This window comes from Mustela putorius, unplaced genomic scaffold, assembly GCF_011764305.1.
Source record: "Mustela putorius furo isolate JIRA1106 unplaced genomic scaffold, ASM1176430v1.1 tig00003858_pilon_pilon_pilon, whole genome shotgun sequence".
In the NCBI taxonomy this organism is placed as follows: Eukaryota; Metazoa; Chordata; class Mammalia; order Carnivora; family Mustelidae; genus Mustela; species Mustela putorius.
Window position 1 is genome coordinate 50,359,325 of NW_025422010.1, and position 16,101 is coordinate 50,375,425.

The 16,101-nt window shown below is 44.1% G+C and overlaps 1 protein-coding gene across 1 annotated transcript in view; it reads left to right on the forward strand.

Moving 5' to 3' along the window:
- Positions 1–430: 430 nt before the first annotated feature.
- The window catches only part of LOC101678925 (O-acyltransferase like protein), a 64,352-nt gene continuing 48,681 nt past the window's right edge, over positions 431–16,101 (forward strand). Inside the window, exon 1 of the mRNA XM_004745686.3 lies at positions 431–617. Coding sequence (XP_004745743.1) covers positions 461–617 — 157 coding nt within the window. The 5' untranslated portion in view covers positions 431–460. The remainder of the gene's footprint in view (positions 618–16,101) is intronic.

Here is a 16,101-nt window from a genome sequence, read left to right on the forward strand (position 1 = left end):
ACCCAGATGATCCCGTAGAAGCCCTTCTCTGCTTATGATTTCTCTGAACGTACCATAGGTCAGATTCTTAATCATTCCTGGAAAATACCCAGTATTGCCACTTAACATCCTCCGTGTATCTTTAAATCCAGAGATAGACACAAGACATCCCGCTCGGGACAAACCAGCCCACCCGGGTTAGGCGGCAGCGTTAATCTGCGGAGCTAAAGGAAGCCAGCTGGCCAGCGGCCCCCACATCCGCAGCATGAGTTTAATGAACAATAACAAGTTGTGTATAAATCGGTTTCCATGGTTTGTTCATCTCAGCGGCTTTGCAGGTGGCTGAGGACACATAGCTTATCTCTGCATGTTAAGGAGTGAGCCCTGCCACATTGCCCCCCAGCATATTAGAGACGAGGGTTTCATAAATATAAGGCTCTTTGTCTTAGAGGGGAGTTTTACCCTGACAGGTTAAGGGACAATGATGGTCCTGACTTTATTATTTTGTCTGCTGTCTTTTTTGTCTCAATTACCTTTTGTGTTTCCTATAGGAAACATTTCTCTCAAATGCATGGGAGACACTGATGAATTCCTTTCCGATTTGAATTCAGTGGAGCCCAAAGAATACGCTCTAAGAAGTAAGTAGGTTTTTCTGTCCTATTGGGTCGGCAAACACAGGGAAATTGGAGGTTTGTGCTGGGAGAATTCTAGAAAAACTCTTGATAATTAAAAACAGAACCAAAGGGGGAAGGCAAGAGGAGCCTCAATTTATAAATTGCTCCAGGAATGAGGGAGGGAGGAGGAATTTTTATTGCACAAGGGCAAGGGAGGAAGTGGTATTTAATTTAGCCAGAAGGAATTTCATGAGGACTGTCCTCTTAGTAAAGAGAACTGTTTATAAATTGTAAGATGCTGTTTACTATGATCGAAGTTGGTAGCATTTTACTGTCATAGGAGATAACTTACTGATTTCTTTTTCTAGATGTTTAGTCTGCTTTAGATAATGATAGGGGCCAAGTTTTACCCATTATGTATTTGACAATAAATTCTGAGGAGTGTGTTGGTGAAGGCACTGGCCCACACTGGAAGAAATTTGACTCTAGCCAAAACCCTTTCCATGTCATAGGCCACCATAATTTATTTTTTGTTAGTTTCCCCAAATTATTCTCATAACTAAAGGAACACGTACCTTCCTGCCAAAAAGGGGCAAGAAATCAGATTCTTTTTTCCGTGGGGTAACCTCTCCTGGAGAATGCTTCATTGTGGACGCTGAAGGAAACCACTAACAAGAAGCAACAGTAAAAACTCAACTCTTTCCAAAGCCAGAGAAACCATCATAACAATTTCCATTTGCATTTGAGCACATGACTAATTTATTTTGAGTTGGAAAAGAGTAGCAAATATACATCATACAGAGAGATGAAAATTTGCTCTAGTATGGGGGAATTCAAAATAGCATATGATTGGAAGTAATGGCCATTCGACCCTGGATTATACATCCTGACATTTAATGCGACTTTGGAAAACATATAAACCCAACTAATTCAATGGCCATCTTCAAATCCCATTTTAGAACTGATGATGTTTTGTTAGAACGCTTGCCGAAACCAAGCGGGGAACATTCTGACAAACCCGGGCCAAACACACAGGCCAAGAAAACCACAGGGGGCAGGGACTGGCTGAGACTGCCGGTCCTGAGTTGGTGGGGCATGATGTCATTGTTAGTCACACAGCAGTGTTGACACTCCATTCGCCTTACAAGTCACTCTGGTCATGTTCCAAAATATTCCGTCTGTAGTGGCTTGGAAATGGAAATTTTTTTTTTTTTTCGGTGAAAAAAGTTTCCCAAAGGTGAATGGTCCAAGAAAGAATCAAATGATTTATATAAATGGGACACATGACTATCAGTTAATTTGGTAGATGAATACTATGTGTAGTTGTTGTAATCGATTCACTTTCTTACGCACCAGAAAACACTCGATGCTGTTGCTTTGACATTTTACCTGAGAATCTTGAGCACAGAGCGTGGTTCTGACTGTCCTTCTCAGTCTGGTTTTCCTGACCGTATGTGGATGGAGAAATGAGGAGTCGATATTTAGAGAGCACTTTTCCATGGAGGATGGCTCCCAGCCTGCGTGAGGGTCACGAGGGTCGTCCTAATGAGTTCCAACAGCCCCACGTTGAGCAGGGAGTTTCCTCTATTATGAGGAAAGGGAGCCACAGTGATGTAAAACACCTTGCGCCAAATAAGTGGGAGATAGAATCTGAGCCCAGGTTATTGGATTCCCAAGCTTGCACTGACAATCACTGCCTAAAATAAGCAACGAGAAAATAAGAAAAGAACACGGCGAAAAGGAATAAAGCAGAACCACACAGGCCAATGTCGGTGGGGGGACACTATGCAGAAAGAACAACAAAGAAAGTGGTAGAAGAATACATGTGGGGTATAAAAGGGTCAGCCATGAAATCAAGCTGCTGGGTTGCTCAGGGAGACAGGTGTATGTCAGACAGACAGCGGAAAGAGACGCGTGAGACCGATGATCTCCAAATCGGGCTGGTCCGGCTCGGGGTATGACTGGGGTTATGAAATGATGAGTCATGTTTCACTTTTTAAGCTGGGCTATAGGAACATAGGTGTTTCTTATTTTCTTCTTTATGCCTTTTTAACATATCGAATTGTCATACAAGCATGTGCTAAAGCTCCATTGCCACCCCCAAGCCCAGAGAGGATGGAGGCAGGACCTCAGATAATGGGTGGGGGTCAGACATCCAGTGGGGAGAGAGGGTTAGGGGAACTCAAGCAGGGAGGTTTGGTCTTGAGGGAGGGAGTTGGAGTCGTGGCTGTTCAGAGCAAGGGAGAGACTGCCCTTGAGCCAGCTGCGGGGAGGTGGGGTGGGAGGGGGCTACGTTAATGATTGTGGACATGGACATGGGTAGAGGGACAAGTTTGGTGGCCTGGACTCCAAACCCGAGTTCTGTCTCTCGCTCTCTGCCGTCCTTTTCCAGTTGCTTTCCAACGCGTGTCCTTCATCTTAAAGGGAGCAAATTCATCAAACACTATCTGTGTGTTTTGATTTTTGGGTCAGTGGATTATATGTCCTGACATTTAATGCGACACTGGAAAACATATAAATCCAACTAATTCAATGGCCATCTTCAAATCCCATTTTGGAACTGATGATGTTTTGTTAGAAACATCTTAGGTCACCATCTGATCTTATCCCCTTTTTGTTGCTGAAGTCCTCAGGCCAGCATTCTGGCCCCTTTCCTTCTCCTTTTTGTTTATTTTTGTTTCTTTTTTGTTTTTAAACTCCATAATCTACAGCAATCTACATTCAGTCTCCTGTCACATACAACCTCGCCCCCTAAAAGACCTCTGGCTTCCTTCCTCCTGGCTAATCATTTCCCCCCTTCCAAAGCTTTTATCCTTGAGCGGGATGGAGTTACCTGCCTTCCTTCTTATATGCACCCATTTCTAACTCAGAAGCGGTCCCCTGTCGGGGATGTCCTTCCCCCACCGCGATCACTCCTCTCTCTCTTCTCACTTCTCCCTCTACCAGAACCCCTGCACCTACCCACCTGTTTCTTTCCTTATTGCACTTTTTTTGGTAAATGAGGTGCATTTTAGAGACAGGCTGCTGACCCACAGACAGCGTGCTAGGTTGACCGTCCGGCCACCTGCGTCCGCCCAGAACCAGTTGTGTGCCTGGCCTCACCCAAGCGATGTTACTTTGCTAAACGACTTACCCCATCTGTGAAATGGGGAGCTGTGTTTCTCAGATTCTGACCATCTGCAGCAGCTTTAAAGATGTCTTGATTCCTTTGCCCGGGGGTCCTACTCCAGCCGGTCTGCACAGGCTTGCAAGAGCCATCTGTTAAATCTTCAAGCTGGTTGTCCAAGGCAGTTACTTTTAAGAGTTGAATCATTGAAGTTGACAAATTACTTTAAGAACAGAAGTAATGACTACTCAAAATTCCTTGTTTTACTACATTACTTCCTTGTTTTACTACGTTACTTCCTTGATTTACTACGTTACTCCTATTGGTACTCTTGAAGTTACTCATGTCGACTGTGCCTTTATGGTGGGAAGGGTGGAAATGCGCTGCTGGCCATGTGGTCTGCCAGCCTCACGTTCACGGCCATCAGGTTGGGGGCTGGAAGTCAGCTGTGGCTGAAGTGTATTCACCATGGAAGTTGGCCATCACCCCAGGTTGGGGCTTGATTTAGTGTTTTTGTTGGCTGTCTGGACATCTAAGAAATTGACGGACAAAACGTTACAAGTGCAAATTCAACTTGAAGTGTCATAGGTCCATGGCCATTACATTGTAAGTAGCTTGCAATCTGTCTTCCAACTCGGCAAAAACATTGCTCACGTCACTGACAGTTGAGTGAAGTTCTGACATACATCCTTCTGGTTTCACATCTATATTACTCATTAACATGGGACAAAAATATCACCCGATGGTCATGCTGGGACTACACTCATCAGTCAATGGAAACCAGGGGTTGGCTATAGATACACGAGTTTGCAAACATCAGTGGAAGCCTTCTGGGAGACTCAGTTGGCTCTATGTGGACTTGATAATAAGGAGTATTGTCGATTTCATAACTATTTGTAATTTGCATGTATTATGGGCTTAGTTGTGTTCTCCCAAAATTCACATGTTGAAGTTCTAACCCTAGTACTTTATTTTAGAATGGGACTCAATTTGGGGGTAGGTCTTTAAGGAGACCTTAAATGAGGTAGGATGAGGTGATGAGAGTGGGTCTTAATCTCATCTGACTGGTGCCCTTATGGGAAGAGGACATGAGGACACAGACACACTCACAGAAGGACCAAAGGAAGACACAGGGAGATGATGCCCAACCACAAGTCAAGAGAGAGGATGCAGGAGAAACCTACCCTGTTGACACCTGGCTCTTGGACTTCTGAGTCCAGGACTATGAGGAAATCCATTTCCTTTGTTTAAGCCACTTCATCTGTGGGGTTTCCTCAATACGGCCCAAGCACGTTAATACATCGTGCTATACATCGTTTACATCAGTATAACTTCTAATAATCTCTCTATATTGTAAACGTACACATTCTTGTTTGGGGGCAGAGCGCAGCTTTCAGACATTTACCACCACTGCCATAGCCCCTCTCCCCCAACTGCTAGCTGAGCCTCAAGGAGTTGGACCTGAGGATCTGAATTTCGAGGAAGCTTCTTGTATGAATTTTGATCATTGTGATGGTTAGTCGAAAATAGGGCCATTTACTGGTGATTGCTGGTAAAAACGTAAGTCAGACAAGTTACCAAAAGGAGACACAAATTCAACCCCCTTGTATTAGTCTATTAGGCCTGCTATAACAGAGTACACGTACTGAGGGACTTAAACAAGAGGAAATTAATTTTCTCACAGTTCAGGAGGCTGGAAGCTCAAAATCAAGATGCCAGAAAGGTCTCAGAGGAAACTCTGAGACTTCTGTCCTTGACTTGCAGGTGGTGGATGACACCTTCTCCTTGGGGTCACTCTGAATGTACAGAGATTGGTGTTATTGGACACTAGTCAGACGGGATTAGGCCCCACCCTAACAGCCTTGTTTTCACTTAATCATCTCTTTTATTATTTTTATTATTATTATTTTTGGGGGGGAGGTAGGAGGGGCAGAGGGACTCCGAGAGAGAGAATCTTTTTTTTTTTTTTAAGATTTTATTGATTTATTTGTCAGAGAGAGAGAGTGAGCACACAAGCAGTTGGAGCAACAGAGAGAGAGGGAGAAGAGAGAGGGAGAATGCAGGACTGGATCCCAGGATCCCGAGATCATGACCTGAGCTGAAGGCAGACGCTTAACCAACCGAGCCACCAGGTGTCCCTGAGAGAATCTTAAGCAGACTCCACACTCGGTGCGGAGCCTGACACAGGGCTCCATCTCATGACCTGAGATCATGACCTGAACCAAAATCAAGAGTCAGGTGCTTAACTGACTGAGCCACCGGCATGTCCCTAACCACATTTTTTATTGATTGGTTGATTGATAGATTGATTGATTTTAAAGATTTTATTTATTTATTTGACAAACAGAGATCACAAGTAGGCAGAGAGGCAGGCAGAGAGAATGAGAGGGGGAAGCAGTCTCCCCGCTGAGCAGAGAGCCTGATGTGGGGCTCGATCCCAGGACCCTGGGATCATGACCTGAGTCGAAGGCAGAGCTTTAACCCACTGAGCCACCCAGGTGCCCCAGCTAACCACCTTTTTTAAAAAAGATGCTAACTCCAAGGATAGTCACAGGCTGAGATGCTCAAGTTTAGGGTAGCTGATGAATATTGGGGAAAATATTCAGTTCAACTTGTAATACCCTGTAAAGCCCATTTTGGACTTCTAAACTCCAGAGCCATAAGATAATACACATACATTGTTTTAAGCCACAAAGTTCTGGTAATTTGTTCCAGCAGCCATAGGAAACTCCTCCAGACCTGGAGGAAGCTCACTTCTATTTGTCTAGCCACACAGCTCGGTGACCACGCTGCTTGCTGTTCGTCCTGTCCTTTCTCTCTATCACCACTTGCCCTGCTGTGCCCCCACATCTCCTTGTTTTCTTGCTGTGTGTTAAATATTGGACTATCCTGTGGAATGGTGAACTTATGGAATCTAGGGACTATGTCCTAGATCTAGAATTTAGTGAATAAATCCTTATTAATGTATACCTAAAGATGGAAAGGTGGATCTCTCTCTCCAGATAGATGGATCTATCCCAACGGCTGGGAGCGAGGCAGGAATAGAATCTCTCTCAGAGTCTCCAAAAGGGACCCCCCCATGGAACCCCGTGATTTCAGACCTCCAATCTCCAGCTCTGTGGCACAACACATTGTTGTTATAAGTCACCCAGTTTGTGGAAGTTAGGATAGCACTGGGAAACGAATACAGAAACCTATGGCTACCCAGCACACCCTCCAGATTAAAAAAGTATGCATCTATTCCTGAGATGAAAAGCAAAACAAACAAAATAAGTGGTCTCTGGTAGATCCCGAAACTCGTTTTCTTTGCTATGTACCAGCCCGCCCATGACCATTTCATAAGATCGACCTGGACCATTTATAACACCATCTTCAGCAGAGGCCTTTCAGGAGGCGCTATTTATATGGAATTAAAACTGTGCTCAGCAATAGTGCCCCCCCCCCCCGCCCGCCGGTTCACATGATGCCCTCATGTTCCTGCACTTAATTCCTCAGGGACAAATTGGGGGAGCTCTGGTTCCCAAGCAGCCTACAGGGCTTTTCATTTCCTGTTTTCACTAATCTCATAACATCCTTGAAATCATCCCCAAGCAGCTATTTATGCTTTAAAAAAATTTTAACCCCTCAAGTCCCTTCTCCCTGGTCCCCATGTCAAGTTTCTCAGCCCACCCTGATGGCCGGGCTACTGAGTTTCCTTCTCTGATAAGTTACTCCCTCTGGCTTCATCTTTCATCTCTCAGAATGATTACTTCCTGTCTCCTCCCTGTGTCTCATCTTCTTTCCTGGAAGGCAAGGCCCATGGTTTTATACCCTGTTGTAGGGGGCGAGCTATAGGCAGACCGCGTAGGCTAGTGGTCACTGGTCCCAGCTGAACCTTTGTTCTCTTGTTATCACTGGAGGATGGATCATCAACTTGATCTGGATTCTCAGACGTTGCCTCTTTTTGTGTGTGGTCGTCAGTCTGGAAAGTATTTTCCTCCACAGAAAAATTGCTGAAACAAATAAAATCTTATACTAGAGAAAGGGTGACAGAGTGGCATCCACTAAAATATCTGGCCTGGCTGGATTTCAGACACATCCAGGCGGTGATAGACTGAAGCATGGCCCCCCAGATGACACTGACATTTTCATGCCTGAGACCTGTGAACGTGACCTCCTATGGGGGGAGATTAGATACCCAGAGGGGAAGGTGATGTGACCATAGAGGCAGACGTCAGAATGATGAGGCCACAAGCCAAGGGATGCCAGCAGCTGTTAGCAGCTGGAAGGGGCAAGGAACGGGTTCTCTCCTGGAGCCTCCAGAAAGTGTGTGGCCCTGCTGACATCTTGATTTCTGCCAAGTGATACTGATTTTGGACTTCTGGCCTCCAAAATTGTGAGAGAACAAATATCTGTGGCTTTAAGCCACTGAGTATGTAGGAATTTGTTATAGCAGTAACAGGAAACGAACACACCTGCTATTCTTGGTCTCCAAGTCCAAGATTCATAGTTGACCAGACAAGGGGGAGTACCAGAAGGTGTTTGTAAAAAGCTGCTTTAGGAACTTCCAATATCAGATTGATAGCGCACGCAGATCTCTTACTTACAAGCAAGAAGATCTCTGGCAACAGACGGCTGGCATTTTATGTGTACGCCCCATAGCATCAGCTAGAACACAAGGACTATTCAATTCTCATTTTAAAAATTCTCCAGTGTAACACAGGGATCTGGTAGGTGCTTCATTAAGTATTTTCTAATGATGCTGTAGATGATCCTTACTTTCAGGATTTATTTGTGGCTTAGCATGCTAGGAGCTTCTGCTGCCTTCAACTTCATGGTATCAGGGCATCGATATTTTAAAATACAGGACCACCGGCCAGGGTCTGTCTTTCCTCCTTTCAAACCCAGAAATTAATCAGCCTCACAGTTTAATATCTGCCTGTTATCCCCATCACGCAAGAAAGCCTATCTGTCTGCCAATTAGCCCGGCGGAACTGAAATGAGTTTTCATCTTTTGGAAAAAAAAAAAAAACTTGAAACAATGGCCATGTGATCTGAAGTAGCAGGTGGGATTTGTCCTTCGTTTCTTCTATGCCTCCCTCCCAAGACAATCACGACGTATTCTTATTTGCACGGCGCCTGTGGCCCGGCATCTTGGGTTCCTGACAGAAACCAATTAAGCAGGAGGCAAGGAAAGGGCAACGCGTCCGTTTGAGGTCATAATCAGAAAGGAAGCAAATGCAATTGAAATTTACATGCATCCAAAATAACCTCAGCCAGAAAACCATAAATCCAATCAGTTTAGAAAGCAGAACACCAACTGGAAAAAAAAAAAAGTGGAATTTGATCTTCTCAAGTGAATAATTGGGTATCTCTCTGTATTAGTCCTTTAGTTTTATCGAAGGGTAAAGTCAGGCTCAGTATTAACAACATTCTTGTTTTTATCTCCTTGGACTCTTATAGTTCCAGATCCTTAAACTTCAGGCTACAGCATTTAGGATACTCAGTGACAGAGAAAGGAATCAGGAATCATGTAACTTATCTCTAATGAATACACTCAGTTTTTTAAAGTTGTTCCTGGGTTTCTTGACACATGGAGGACCTCAAAATACATTCATGGAGCTGGATTTGAGACATTTCAATTTAATTTTTTCAAGATTTAACTCAATCCAACAAATGTTTTCTGAGCTCCTCCTCTTAGATATCCATTAATGGAAACAGGACTCGTCCCTCACGTGGGAGACGGACAGGTGAACCATTACACTCCTTTTAGTGTGATAGACCAAGGTAGAGTCTAGATTGCTTCCTAGGGGAGACCATCCTTCTGCCGAGACCCAAAGGATGATTCAACATTTGCCAGGCAGACAGGAAGGAAGGACATTCCAGGCAGAAAAACAGACAAGTGCAGGCCCGGTGCGTTCTGTATCATGGAGCAGAGGAAATGGGCGTGGCGTGGGAGGATGAGACTTGGAGAGGCAGGTCCAGTCATGAAGGACCTACTAATCCACCCTCAGGAGTCTGGAATTAATGCTAAACATCAGAGCAATCGAGCCTGGCTGTATAGAGCATCACCTGGGAAAATTTTTAGAAACCAATTAATGCCCAAGCCACACCCCGACTTCATTCTTTGTGAGGGTGAAGCCTGGGTCTTAGTGTTGTTTAAAGATGCCGCAAGGGATTCTCATGTCGGTCCGGGCTTGAGAATCACAGCTCTAGATAAGAGGTCTGCAGTCTTCAAGGACCAGATAGCAGATACTTTGGTTTTGTGGGCCACACAGCCTCTGTTGCAACCAACGAACCCTGCCTGTATCCAGAACGCAGTGCTAACAACATGTAAGCAAAGGACATACTGTTTTTCTAGAAGATTTTCCTTACAAACACAGGACCGCAGTGTGCCAACTTCTACTCTAGATAATGAAAAACCACTGAAGAAGTTTTTTGTAAATATATATTGATTTTTAAATTTTTAAATATTTTATTGCTTGTGTATTGTATTTACTAAATAATAGATGAATCTATCCTCACTGTAAAAGAATCAAAACAATCCAGACCAAGTTTAAGTAGTTTTTTTTGTTGTTGTTGTTTCCTCAATTCTCAGTCCCCTTCTTGGATAACAGTAGCTATCACTGGGTGTATACCCTTCTAGAACTTTCTAGAACATTCTCCTTGCATTTTTATCTACTTGTAAGATATTTTGTTTTATAAATTGAAAAATGTACTTATTGTTCTTTTTTAAAAAAAGATTTCATGATTTATTTGAGAGGAGAGAGACTATTCGAGCAGAGGGCGGGGAAGAGGGAGACAAAGAGAGACTCTGAAGCAGACTCCCCGCGGAGCATGGAGTCTGACATGGGACTCGATCTCATGACCCTGAGATCATGACCTGAGCTGAAATCAGGAGTTGGCCACTTAACCGACTGAGCCACCCAGGCACCCCTCTATTTATTGTTCTTGAACTTCTTTTTTCCCCCCACAGAATAGTGTGTCTTGGAGACTTTCCCATAGCAACAAATATAGGTCTATCTCATTTTCATTGTCGCAGAGCATTGTAAAATATGAAAGTACCACAGTTCATTTAACCTTTTCCTGATAGGGGTTGAACTCTCTGAGATTTCTAACATTAAACTGTTTTCATCCCATAAAATGGAATTTTCATGTGGTTCCACCTAATAGTGTGTGTCTATTTTTTGGCCTTTAGAGGCATTACTGCCACGACCAGCTTGCCACTGTGGCTCGTGTGAGTTTCCTGAGGCAGATTCTGAGATGCTGAATGGCTGGGTCACTGCGGATGGGGGTATCAGTTAGGAAGGAGTCTTCGGTTAGACCACAGCCACCAACTCTGGCAAGCTTTGGCTAAAGGGCCAGTCTGCTTGGTGGCGAACTGAGAAGCAGCTCGCAGGATGGAGAGGAAGGCCAGTGAGCTGCTGAGCTCAGCACGGGCCTCTGTCAGGTCCATTCCACCGCCTCCCGGCAGACCACTGGCACACCAACAAAGCCCAGGCTTTGCTTTGGGCCTTGACTTCTTCCACACTAGCACTGGGAGAGATTGGACCTCATGTCACAGGGAGTGAGAATGTAGAGTGATAGCAGCATCTACAGACCCTGTCAGTGTCTGCCGTGACAGGAAATAGCACCTTGACTTCCTGTCAGAACTGTCCACAGTTGGGAGGGGTAATGCTCCAGCATCTAGTTTCTATTCGCAGGGAGGGGAACTTCTAGGGGGCCACAGTGAGAGAACTATTTCTTTATATTCTTACTGACAGTGAATTCCACCAACTTTATAATTTTTTAGCCATCAGAGATGTAGAAAAGAATGGTGTCTAATTGTGGTTTGCTGGGGAGACTGAACTTTCCTTTCTCATATGTATTGGTTCCTGGGATTTCCTTCTCCAAGAGTTGCCTGTTCATATCCTTTGCAGATTTTAAATCAGCTTCTTTGGCTTTTAAGAAATTGCTGATTTGTAAGGGTTCTTTTTATAATCTGAGTACAATGCTTTATCCAAGTGTTTGGTAACGGTGAATATGTCCTCTTCTCTGAGAGTTACGTGTAACTTTGTTCATCGTGCCTGGGCACAATTGTGAGGAATGGAGGAACGTGGTCAGTCTTGTAATTCGGACAGGTTAGTTTCAAAGATGGTTGTTGGCTACGATGACCAAGTAGATGCTGGCTCCAAGGTTCTGCACATGGTGGGAGACAGAGAGTCATACCCAGGGGAGGGAAAAAGGGAGGCTCAGTTATTGTCATTACAGCAACAACCCGGAATACTTAGAATCCCTTAAAAGAGGCGAGTGATCCCAGGCACCGGCTGGCTGAGCCCCAGTGGCCCAAGCAGCAGAATTGACCAGAAGAGTCAGGGGTGCAGGGTGGAAGTCGGGTCACCCCCGCTTGCTCATCAAACACTGTTTATCCAGTTCTGGCTGGGAGGTTTTAAAGTCATATATCCATATATGGGGCGCCTGGGTGGCTCAGTGGGTTAAAGCTGCTGTCTTTGGCTCAGGTCACGATTTCGGGGTCCTGGGATTGAGCCCCACATCGGGCTCTCTGCTCAGCAGGGAGCCTGCTTCCCCCTCTCTCTGCCTGCCTCTCTGCCTACTTGTGATCTCTCTCTGTCAAATAAATAAATAAAATCTTAAAAAAAAAGTCATATATCCATATATGGATTTTTTTTAAGGGTACACAGGTGAGCAGAAGATGATTCCTTCCATCTAATTTATAGGTTAGCTCTCAGAAATCTAATTATTAATAAAGACAAACAGCAGTGCAGGAAGAGATGCTGAGCTGTATGTGGAGATTTTCTCCCCACTCGTGCTAAGGAATATCATTATCTTCAGTTACAGAGAAGAACTCCCATCCCGAGCTGACAAATTTTAAAAAGGGTATTTTTGTGTATTTTAGAGGGCAAGAGGTGTGGCTTCAGGTCAGGATGGATTTGAACACAAAGCTCTGATCCTTACTGGCTAGTTTATTTATTTATTTATTTATTTTTATTTTTTAAAAAAGAGTTTAATTGATTTATTTGACAGAGATCACAAGCAGGCAGAGGCAGGCAGAAAGAGAGAGAGAGAGAGAGAAGAAAGCAGGCTCCCTGCTGAGCAGAGGGCTGGATCCCAGGACTCTGAGACCATGACCTGAGCAGAGGCTTTAACCCACTGAGCCACCCAGGCGCCCCCTTACTGGCTAGTTTAAACACCCAGCTCTGGTTCTTGTGAGCAATTAAGAAGGGGCAGATTTACATTGCTGTTCACATTATTTATCAACTTTCGCTTTCGTTTATGAATCTGTAAAAGGGAGATTGAAATGATTACTCGTAATCTCGTAGGATCGTTGAGGAGTGAAGGAGAGAAGGGACCAAAGGCATTCAAAACAGTGCCTGGCACATGATAGGCGCCATATGTTGGTCGTTGTTGGCATAACGTGAAGGTCTGGCTCTGGCAGCATAGATCAGACCAAGTCATTTTCAGGGAAAGTGATCAACTATGCCATATATATAAATCAAACTTTAAAGAAAATCCAACTGTATCATAAGTCCTATATTCTTGGCATTAAGGACACTGACTTGAAAAAATATGTGGACCACACGAAGCTGAATTATTGGAACAGATGGTCATCAAATACTGGAATCCATGAACACACAGACTCAGAAGGGCCCTGTGTCTCTCATGTTCCTCCTAATGATTGCGTTGGACATAATTACAGCATAATATAAAGAGAATTGCCATTGGTACAATGTGGGTGGCTAGCTCTATGTCATTTTAACGCATGTGTAGATTGTATAACTGACACCACAATCAGTACACAGAACTGCCTCTCACCACAAAGATCTCCTTCGTGCTGCCGATGTGCGAAACCCCTCCCTCTACTATTGCCAACTCCCGGTAACCAATTTTAACCACGGTTGTTCCGTGGTTAGTAAGAAGTGTGAAAGCTGCCCAATGCACTTTATGAATTTGATTATAACTTTTATTCCAAAGCTAGAAAAGGGGGAAAACTTATAAAAAATATAAAAATTGATGAGGAAGAAATAAGGTTGCAATCCTAGTAAGAATGTTTAGCAAATGTGCCAGATTCCAGAGCCTATTACAGAAATCGAGAGCATTTTTCCATGCCAGCAAGAATCAATCAGAAAATATAATTGAAAATAAAACATCAAGGAAAACAGCCAACTGTATGCTATCTAAGAATTGTTTATATAATTTGTTTTAAGATTACCAAGGGAAAATATAAAATTTCACATAAGGACACAAAAAAAGACTGGAGTAAATTGCATGACATCCAATGATGGCTTAACACAAAAATGATGTCAATTTACCCTCATATAATCTATAAATTTGAAGAAATTTCAATCAATATCCCAGTTGGATGTTTCAAGGAGCTCAATAAAGTTTTTCTGAAATTTTCTGAATACAAATTTTCTGAAATTTATATGAATCCTTAATGGTCTACAATTAACTACCTCAACTTGGAAAAGAAGACTGAAGGCAGGGGCACCTGGGTGTTTCAGTCAGTTAAGCGTCTGCCTTTGGCTCAGGTCATGATCCCAGAGTCCCAGGATCTAGCCTGGCTTTGGGTTTTCCCTGCTTGTGCTCTCTCTTTCTCTCAAATGAATAAATAAAATATTAAAAAAAAAAGAAGACAACTAAGGCAGATATGCAATATATTACAAATCCACAATAATAAAAACCATATGGTTGTGGTGTTAGAACCAGGACTGACTTCATAGGCCATATGGCCTTTGCGGTCACACAGGTCCCACACTTCAAAGGGACCCACATTTGCTTTAAGTGTGATTTGCTGTCACCATCTTGACATTCTTAATAATTTTGAAACAAGAGGCCCTGCATTTTCATTTTACATTAGTTCTGCCAATTATGTAGCCCGTCTGGACCAGAACAAAAGTTGTTGAAAGCCTGGAACAGAAAGTGCAGGCTTAGAAGAATGAATTTCTGTCCAGCAAAGGACGCCATGAGTAAGGAACCCACAGATAACCCACTGAGTCTAAGTGTTTTGAGTCTGTGTTTTCAGTGACTCAGGTAGATAAGGACCCGTATTTAGACTGACAAGGAGCTCTTCCGCCTCAAGGAGCAAATCTAAAAACACGATAAACAAAAAACAAAACAAAAAAACCCTCCAAAGAGCAAATCCATCAAAAATGGGCAAAGGAGGGGCGCCTGGGTGAAGCCTCTGCCTTCAGCTCAGGTCATGATTCCAGGTTCCTGGGATCGAGCCCCGCATTGGGCTCTCTGCTGAGCAGGGAGCCTGCTTCCCCCTCCCCTTTCTGCCTGCCTCTTTGCCTACTTGTGGTTTCTATCTGTCAAATAAATAATAAATTTTTTTTAAAAAAATGGGTAAAAGATACATACGGGACTTGAGAGAAGAGGAAACGTCAATGGCTGACAATAATCCCCTGAGTTCTTTGTAATTAAAGAAATGAAAGTTAAAACAACTGGATAGCATTTTATATTTATTTTTTACAGATTTTATTTATGTATTAGAGAGAGAAAAACCACGTGCAAGCACAAGCGGGGACGGGGTGGGGGAGGGGGAGCAGAGGAGAAGCAGACTCCCCGCGGAGCAGGGAGCCTTACACGGGGCTCCATCCCAGAACCCTGAGATCATGACCTGAGCCAAAATTGACCCTTAAGCAATGGAGCCACCCAAGGGCCCCTGGACAGCATTATAACCCTACCCCAGCATTATAACTCTTGCCCCTACCCCCCCCTCCAATAAGCTCTACACTCAACCTGGGTCTTGAACTCACGTCCCTGAGGTCAGGAGTTGTATGCTCTGTTAACGGAGACAGCTAAGTGCCCCTGGAGAGCATTTTGTACCCATTCAATTGTCAAAAATGACAAAGTTGGCTCATGCCAAGAAGAACTAGGGCTCAGCGTCTCTGGGGAGGGTACATTGGGGGATTCACTCTGGAGCACAGTCTGATGGGACTTACCAGTATTTGTCTACTCTCTGACGCCGCAGTCCCACTGACGGTCGTGTATATGGTACGCATATCTGAGCTAAAGCCTCACATAGGTCCGTATGGGGACACCCGGGGGGTTCCTGGGGGTTGGAGGCCATCTCTGTGTCTACCACCCAGGGAACAGCTAAGGCTATGATTCTGATGCATTATTACGGGTCGTTAGAAGGTCTGAGCATAATGACACCATAAATATAACTTGAATAGCATCACAAACATAGCACTGAGGGACATGTGTAGAGACAGGAGATCTGAAGCACAAAATCATTTATATAGATTATAAATACACTTACCGAAAACAAAAACAGCTACGGATGAGAGGACAGATGTCAAATGTAGGGGCTGGGATAACGGGGACGCGAGCGAGGAAGGGAGAGATGAAGAAAAATGAAAGAAGGGGCACCTGCATAGCTCAGTCCAGTAAGCGTCTGCCACGTCGTGATCCAAGGGT